This window comes from Ctenopharyngodon idella, chromosome 2 (genome assembly GCF_019924925.1).
Source record: "Ctenopharyngodon idella isolate HZGC_01 chromosome 2, HZGC01, whole genome shotgun sequence".
Taxonomy (NCBI): domain Eukaryota; kingdom Metazoa; phylum Chordata; class Actinopteri; order Cypriniformes; family Xenocyprididae; genus Ctenopharyngodon; species Ctenopharyngodon idella.
The window spans coordinates 20350892-20359925 of NC_067221.1; the positions used below are offsets into that span (position 1 = coordinate 20350892).

General features: G+C 37.1%; 1 protein-coding gene across 2 annotated transcripts; it reads right to left on the bottom strand.

Annotated features, from left to right (window-relative positions):
• Positions 1–313: 313 nt before the first annotated feature.
• On the bottom strand, positions 314–8841 carry zgc:55943 (uncharacterized protein LOC406337 homolog). Of its 2 annotated transcripts, none has more exons than XM_051913991.1 (6): positions 8646–8841; positions 5275–5380; positions 4257–4342; positions 4087–4151; positions 3928–3988; positions 314–2013 (listed from the first exon to the last, which is right to left on the bottom strand). In XM_051913991.1, the coding sequence occupies exons 2-6, from the start codon at positions 5330–5332 to the stop codon at positions 1975–1977; spliced, it is 309 nt and encodes a 102-aa protein (XP_051769951.1). In that variant the 5' UTR covers positions 5333–5380; positions 8646–8841; the 3' UTR covers positions 314–1974. The 2 variants fall into 2 exon arrangements, with proteins under 2 accessions (XP_051769951.1, XP_051769941.1); XM_051913981.1 differs by having other exon boundaries at positions 5242–5380; positions 8646–8819.
• Positions 8842–9034: the final 193 nt, after the last annotated feature.

A 9034-nucleotide genomic window follows, 5' to 3' on the forward strand; every position in this document is an offset into this window, starting at 1 on the left:
TCGCAAACGGAGGTTACAGACATGAGATGACCACCCAGGCTGATTGTGATCTGATGTGTGGATTGGGTAGCATGACTGCTGTGGGCTGGTTTAAATGCATTTATGAACTTGTATTGTCCTTGAAGGAGAGAGAGACTGAATTTATAAGATAATCTTAGGAATGGACTGTATTTGTGTTATTTGACAGAATATTGCAGTATTACACAGACAACACCACTGAGCTGCTGTTTTTACTCAAATACCTGAAATGTCAGATATGTAAAATTACACAGCGTAACAAAAAAAAAAAAAAAAAAAAAAAAATCAGGAAAGCTGCAAAATAATTTTTTTATTGTTTAAATTCCATCTTCATTTACTCACCCTCATGTCATTCCAAATCCAGAAGACTTTGTTCATCTTTGAAACACAAGATTAAATCTGATAGATTTCTGTTTCCATTAAAAGTCCATTCCACCAAAACTTTTGACGCTCCAAAAAGTTCTTAGACGTTAAAACAAAAGTAATCCATATGAATCAAGTGGTTCAATCCAAATCTTCTGAAGAGATGTGATCACTTTCTATGATGAACATATTAAATTCAGTATTTCATTCACATATAAACACATACATAGAGCTCATCAAATATGGTAAATGCAAGCTCACCATATTTGATTTGCTCCATGTATGTGCACTGATCAATGTGAGTAAATGTCAATTTCCATTTTTGGGTGAATTAACCTTTTAACATTAATAATACAGAGCTGGAAAACATCAATAAACCAGATGCCTTCGCTTATCCTTGTTTAGTTGGTCAATGTGTATTTATTTTTTCATTCTTTCACTCGGCATCACATTTACTGCATTTTTGGCATCTTTGTTTGGCCCAACTGTGTACATAAAGACCCTAAGCATACATGTGGGATATTATTCACTTTAGTGTGAAAATACAGAAATTAATGGCTTACTGTCGTCTCATATCAGAAAAGAAAACACTGTGTGCTTAAGGCTATGGCAAGTTACTGTCATACTGTAAAAGGAAGAAGCACTTCCTGATAATAAAACTTATCTATGTAAAACTTTCTGAAGGCTGGTTTTGAAACTTGTACTGGTTTACAACTTAATAAACGTGAATATAAATGTCAAGAGAACGTATGATATCCACCTGTTATATAGAACAAAATGACTATCTGCAAACTACATGACCTTAAGATACTGTAACTGGTGTCTCTAAACATGGCTAGATGCTGTGATCTATCTCCACCGCCCAACATGTCCTCAAGACCGGCCCTGAAGAAACTGCACTGCCCTCATCCAACAACAAATCTAGTGATGATACATACAGCACTGCTGTCCTGAGCATTGTAACATAACTCAAAGAAAAAAGTCAAAAAGACACATACATAAAACACTGTGGGTGAAAAATACTTGTTCACATAGTTTAAAAAAAAAACTGGAATGCTATAGTCTGGAGTCCATTTTCTTTCACTTCCTGTGTCTCAAAAGCATGGACAGAATCACGTAAGTCTCTCTGTAAGCAAGTCCTCCTTAGGAGATATCATCTCCACTGCTGGTTCACCATGTGTAGTGTCCATGTCAAAGGGAGGGCAAAATCCAGGATTCTCTGCATGGCTCTCTCCACTGAATGTAGACTATGAGTAGGAGAAGGCTTATGGGTAGTGTAAGGCAAGGGATTGCGGAACAGTCTAAAAATGGCTTTCCCATTTAAAACTTGGGCCAAATCCCAAGTCTCCTTATCCATGGCCTTTCTGTGCCCCCTACCATTTAAATACTAGTCCTCAAGAGTGTCAAATACTGACCTATAAGACATTTGGGAGAGTGTGGATTGTAAACGGAGCGAATAATAGGGCTGAAAGTCACTTGACCCCACGCTCTTGAAGATTAGTACCCGTTGGGTAAGGAGGCATGAAAAGGAGTTGTAAGGAACTTTGGGATAAAATTGACTCAATGTTGGCCCAGATCAAACTTCTCAGCATGCTATGTCATATCCTCATCCTCCGAGCAGTAGTCCCGTCCCTGTAAAAGTAAAAGTACCTCTGGATAAATGGCAAATACAGACAGGCTAGATTTTCAGTTTCCGAAGAACGTTTTTGCCCACACAAAACTCGCAACTACAGTGCTAACACCGTGTCTACACTGGACTTGAGTGACGCAAAGTGACAAAAATCAACAGAACCCATTATAAGTCATACTGTCTACACTGGATGCAGTGCGACATGACAAATCCTGACAGTAAACTGATGCCTCGTTCTATTTCTGACGTACTCCGTGCACTTCCGCTACTTCTGATACAAAGGACAACTGGATTTGAAACGGTCACTTTGACACGTCCAGTGTAGATGGCCTCAGGCTATTGCTGTGTGACAACGATCATGCCCAGTGTAGACATGGTGTTAGGTGTTCTGTTCTGATGACTATGTGGTTGCTAGGGCTCAAAGTCTCTATATGATATTCTGGTGCCTTTGGCAAAAATCGTTAATGAAATCGCTTAAGGCCAATTCACACTGCACCGACAGACCAATGCGGACAATCACCAGATTACAGAACGTCACTTCTCAGACATTCCACAACCCGACAAACGCAGATTCAACAGGCGTAAACGTGCCGTCTAATGGCAACAGATACAGACAGGGTAACACACTGATCCAACAAATCCCGACAGTGTCTGTTGTCATTGGTTGGTGCCTGTCTGTGCAGTGTGAATTGGCCTTAAGAAATTAATAGCAGACCTCTCCAAAATCGCAAACTGTATAGTAGGTACTAAATTTGGTTTGAAACTTACTTTGAAGTACATTCTATCCACCTTATTTTTCAGGTAAGAGCGAGCGCGGTAATTTGTAAAATTAATGTGTCTGGTTTCCGGTGTCGCTTCCAGTTATTTTTAGATGTACAGCTTGTTATGCTGCTTGAAATGGCAAACTGGTACTTCTTACCATATTATTTTAATGTATTGTCTTAATTATAAACACGCTGGTTTGTAGCGCAAACAGTTTTACAGTTTACTGCACTTTGATATTCTTCTCATTATTTCCCTATAGTGCCTAATAAATCAAAAGTCTCACATTCACAGAAAACACCTTACTTCCGAGTTGAAAAATAAGATGGATATAGCGTGCATGCATGTAGTATGAATGAAATTTGGACTACATCCGCCATGTTGTCATTATCACGTGACCAACCAGGGAGCGTCAGTTACGTCACCACTTCCATATACAAATCCTCCAGGTACTTTTCACCTACTGTTTTATAAATACTATGAATTCGGACATATTACTTGGCTCACATACTGTTTTTCGCATGCAGGGGTCTCCAACCCTGCTCCTGGAGAGCTACCATCCCGCAGAGTTCAGCTCCAACCCTAATCAAACACACCTGAAGCAGCTAATCAAGGTGTTCAGAGTTACTTGAAAATTACAGGCAGGTGTTTTGGAGTATAGTTGGAGCTGAAGTCTGCAGGAAGGTAGCCCTCCAAGAGCAGGGTTGTAGACAGAAGTAGGCATATTCGGACGCTGCGTATGTTTACAGCTGTACGCATATGCTAAGCTTTTGTGTCAAAACTGGAGTATACTTTGCTGATAGTGTGAACGGGCGTAGTTTTGTTGTCGTTCCATCTCTGATTGTTGTTGACTGTGAAACAATGGACCAAGGAAGTGTTGCCACCTTGTGGACAAACTAATTGGTGCAAAAAAATAAAATAAATTTTAAAAAAAATCAAGGTGCATGTGTGAGCTGAGTGTACAGAGTATGTGAGAGGAAAAATCTGGCTGCGTGCATACATTACATGCATACTGTGATGATAAATTTTACATCACATGCACTGTACACATACCCTAGCCTAGTGTACACATAAAAACCTAAGCAAACTTTGGCCTTTAGGGACTTCCCTAAAAAGCCCCTCACCATAAGTATGAGTGATACTACATCACATACCTTTTCAATCTTCTCATCCAGCATCCTGAAGAACTCCTGTTGGCTCTCTGAAGAGTGGATACTGAGGAACAGTCAAGATTTGGTGAACATCTCATTGGTCATCTTCTCTCTATTACTGAATCCTTAATACTCAAGAGCTGAAACCAAACACAAACTCACCTTATCTTATTACTATTTCCGGTGGCATCTTTATGCCTGCCCTTGTGCAAAAATGTGCTCTTTTCCTGAAACACATACAAGAGGAAAAATGTATGTTCTCCAGGAAGATAAAATGAAATGATTATTTGGAGATACATAATGCAACATGTATACTAAGTATCAATCATTACCAAGTTCTCTTGGTTTCGTGTGTTCGTCCGCTCTTCTTCTCCATGCATGTACTTCACCTTCTCAACTCCTTTCAGTTTGTACTCATCTACAACACAGAAAGAGTCAACTGGAAACAGGACTCCATTTTACTTTAGTAATTATGTGATTTTTCATGGATTATGGATAACTAACCCTCCTGAATAACCACCAATATCCACAAGACATACTTTTTTTTTTTATCTAATGGATAATGTGCAATAAAACCAGGAACTAAAAAAGTAAATATAGTAAATTTTTATTTTATATTGACTTGCTTATTCAATCCCCACAAGAACAAGGCATGACCTGTCATCATGGTTTCAAAGGCAATTAAATCCAGGTTACTCCAGAGGGGATTGTCTCTGTATTAGCTGAACTGTAATTCACTTTGGATAAAAGCACCTGCTAAATCACTACTTACTTACACTAATAGGGCTGTACAAACTGATTTTTAATATACTGTATTCCCATTGCGAGACCACCAAAAGCTTCAAAATTATACCACTTTGTTCTCAAGTTAATTTAGACCCACATCTGGGGGGTTTTCTGATGATTTTTTGCTGTTCAATGTACTGCGGCAGTAGAAATGTTGTCAACATTTAGTTACAATTACAAGAATTAGAATTTAGTTTTAGATGAAGTACATGTATATACAACATAAAACATAAAATGAAAGCTTTTAATGTTTTGAAAGAAGTCTCTTATGGCCCTTACAGCTGGATTTATTGATCAAAAATACAGTAAAAATTGTAATATTTTAAAATATTACTACAATTAAAAAAAAAAAAAGATTCCTGCGATAGTAAAGCTGAATTTTCAGCAACCATTACCTCAGTATTCAGAGTCACTATAATATACAGTCAATTAAAAGTCAGGAATTTTAAATTAAGTTCAACTCTGTCTCTGTTATTAAATTATAGATCATCATAACATGACGATATGTGAACACACAGCTAGGACACTGACCGGAGAAGGCATCTCCGTTGCTGTAGGCCTTACCCCGGCCCTCTTCATCACTGGGTACAGATGACAACTGCTTGGCTGAGGTGCAGCCCATCGCCTCACTTCCTCTCCTCTCCTTCCTGCATGGCACTCTCTACTGCACCTGAGCCAACAAATACAGGTAAGAGTTCAAATAGAACTGCAGCAAAAATACAAGTTAAAAGTATTAAGTACTCAAATGAAGCAATCTACATAAACCAAAACAGAATACAGTGGCACATACATGGAGCTTAGTCTATCTATACTGATATACACTGAACTTAAACTTCATATCTGGGTGTGTCACATTTATGTTTTCTTCTCGTGTTGAGCAGCTGATATGAATTTGGGTTACTAGGACACTGACCTCAGCAGTGGATGCTGGGGTGTTTGGACATCGTCCATTTAGTTTATGTGCAGGAGTGAGGCCTGATCTCAGGTCAGATTGCATGTCATTAGAAATAGAGACTAGAAATGGTGGGATGAACTGATAAGAAGTTTTGTGAAGATTAAATGCACATAGCATAAACAAATATGAATTTTCCACGTGCTCAAGGCCAATTTCTCTTCAAATTTTGTTTATTTCTCCAAATTCAATTTTTTCCTGTTTTAATTTTACTGGATTCCATTTGAATTTTTCTGGACTGCATTTTAATGGTTAAATTAAATTTTAGTAATCAAAAAGCAAGTCTAATTAATCAAAATCATGAAACAAATTTAACAATTCCATTTTATTTTTTCCAAATTCTGTTTTCCATTTTAATTGTTTAATTAAAACTTAAATGGAAGCATGTCTAATCAAGTACATCATAAAACTTTAACAACTTAATTACAAAAATTGGTGTTAAATTTTAAAGCATTAACAATTCATCTTTTAATGTAATCGAATAAAAAAATATAAACAATTCCTTCCCAAAATGAAAACATGGAAGAAAAAAAAAAGTGATTATTCCTTAAAAAAAATAAAGTTCATAATTTTATTATTATTACTTTGAGAAGTACCTTACACTGTACAATAGTAATATATTTCTATCTCAATTTCTTCAAGTTAAACCAAACTTTTATTTTGGCGGGTTGTAGTGAAGACCTTACAGTTTCTGTGTGTATATCATAATAGTTTTGACAAATAAAATGGTTTCTGGATTCCGAGATTCCGCATCGCAAAAATCTTAGGACCCTAAGCCATAGGAGCTACTGCGACCTATAAACTGACTTGGAACAAAACGTTTTGAAGAGATATTTGGGGTAAGTTTTGGACACTAAGTCACACTAAAAAAAGAAAAGAAAAAAAAAAGAAAGTATGATGTCATTGCATGTAACCATTGCATGTAACCACAGGTAGAGTTGAACACATTAACTACGGACAGTTGACAACCAGAAAATGGCCTAGGTTATGTCTGAAAGCTGAAACTTAAGGCAGCTTCCTTGCCCAGTCAGTCATTGACTAAACATTGTTTCTATGTATGAAGTTTCCTCCTAAGGAAACTGGTTTCAGGCAGGTTTCCAAGGTACCTTGGAAACCTGCCTGAAACCAGTTTCCCAGTTTCCTTTTAGATCATGTCTAATAATCTAAAACAAATTCAAGTGAGCCTAACCAGAGACTGTATATATAGCTGTATATAGCTGGACCACTCATATTACAATGAACGGGAGAAATTGAAATGCCCAATAAAGTGTTGCAGGAATGAGTCCTAAAACCTGGAAACAAGTTAGCATTTTAGGTCCCATTGTACTTAAGCCAATGTTTTTTTTTTTTTTTTTTCTTTGAATGAGTTTCTGGTTAAATGCCTGAAATAAGGTCTGTGGTTAAGTTAACACAAGCTCAAGCTCTATGGCATAAAATACAACAGTAAATACAACAGTAATACCCCGCTGATGAAAACGTGGTTGCTAACAAGTGGCTAAATAGGACTACAGAACTTGGCTGAGGACATGAAACGCCATTACTCCAAATTAGAAAACTCATCAACTCATTAAACCAATTTTACAGCCTTGTAAACTATTCCAATTAAAACTTTGTTTAAATTTGTAGATCTTAAATAAAGATAAAACATTTGGTTTGGGTGGGACTGGCTCCCCTCGGTTGAAATTGCGGTCCGGGGGGAACAATTTCAGTCTTTCTACTTCAAAATTTCATGTTTAATTCAATGTTACTTGCCATTTCTTTGTAATTATTTGTGAGATTTACTGGCAATTTCTCAATGAAAATCCCCCCCAAAAAATCATACACCTAAATTTTTCTAGTGTTGAAATTGTTGTTTTTTTTTGTTCCCACTTGAGTTTTCATAGACCACATTTCTATTATGTTTAGTTTATGCGCAAGGAATAGAGTCAAAAAAGCATGTCATTAGAAAAAGAATAGAAATGGTGAACTAATAACAATAAATAATAATAATAATAATAATAATAAATGCATACAATTCTTTTTACACTCCACATCACCACTTGAATTAATTTAAAAAGACACACACACACAAAAAAAATTCTGAATATATTCTTTAAAAAGGGGCCATATATAATAGGGTGAATTCAGGGTGATTGGGACACGTTTTGCCATTGAGAGGACTAGGGAAAAGTGTCCCAATCAACCTGAATTCACCCTATATATACACATTTCTGAAGATTTATTTTTCAACGTGGCCATCAGTGTTAAAACAATGTGTTTAGTAAAGAGCAGACACTTCTATAATTGCTCAACACGTCATTTCTCGTGCATGAGCATCATCCAATCAGGGAACACATAAAGCACGTCCAGCTGGAGCCTCGCGCATAAAGGGGCCTTGTGTGGCATCAAAAGAGCTGCAAGCAGTGGCAGCCAATCCAATGAGGCTGAACTAATCGCTCTCCGAGGTGAGAACCGTTAACTCACACCACATACAAACCACAGCGCTAAAAAAAACAAGTGACAACTGTTCCGACACCTACAACACAAAGATGAGCTGTGATTCGTTAACAGTGCGACACGTTTGTGCACGAAACATGAACTAACAAAAATGGCCTGCAGGGCACAAATATTAAAAATATTCATCATAGAGCAGAGCACCCATGACGGGGTTTTCCTTTCATAACTAACCCTGCATATTGTAGCAAACGAGCATTATGGCCTAGTAGCCAATGTGCATAATAATAAACACTTAATAACGAAGCAATAAACAAACACACAAACTAGCTGCGCTCCCACTGCAGATCACCACAATCGCTTGCAGCTACAAACTGTTATTGACGCACATTAAATCAAACTGGATGTGATGTGTTTTGTTGGTAATGTTCACCAGAAAAGGACAATAACAATGGTCGCGACACAAAGATATATTTGACTCGAATTGTTTACATTATGAACACAGAACGGGGTAAGGGCATAATAAACCACTTTATGCAGCTAATCTTACCTTCAATGCAGATGCAGTGTTTAATCGCGCTGTTCGTGATCAGGAAAAAGCGCTCAAACGGGATCAGCTCGATGCAGATCAGCCCACAGCCGTGAATAATCGATGCACAGAATCGTCGGGTGAAACGATCAGTGTGCACAGACAGAAGCACTCGAGCGCGATTACTTCAACGGATGACTTGAGGAATAGAATGCAAAAACAGATTTAAAAACGGGTTTAAAAGACATACAAATATATCTGCATCTGACATCTTGTGGGACTGTTTATTTATAAAATATTTTTTAAAGACTTTTGTACATTTATGCCTGAACAATTTCTTGTGCATTTTTCATTATTATTTGATTTTTATAAATTTATGAAGAGAAAAAAAAACACTTTATTGTTAATCT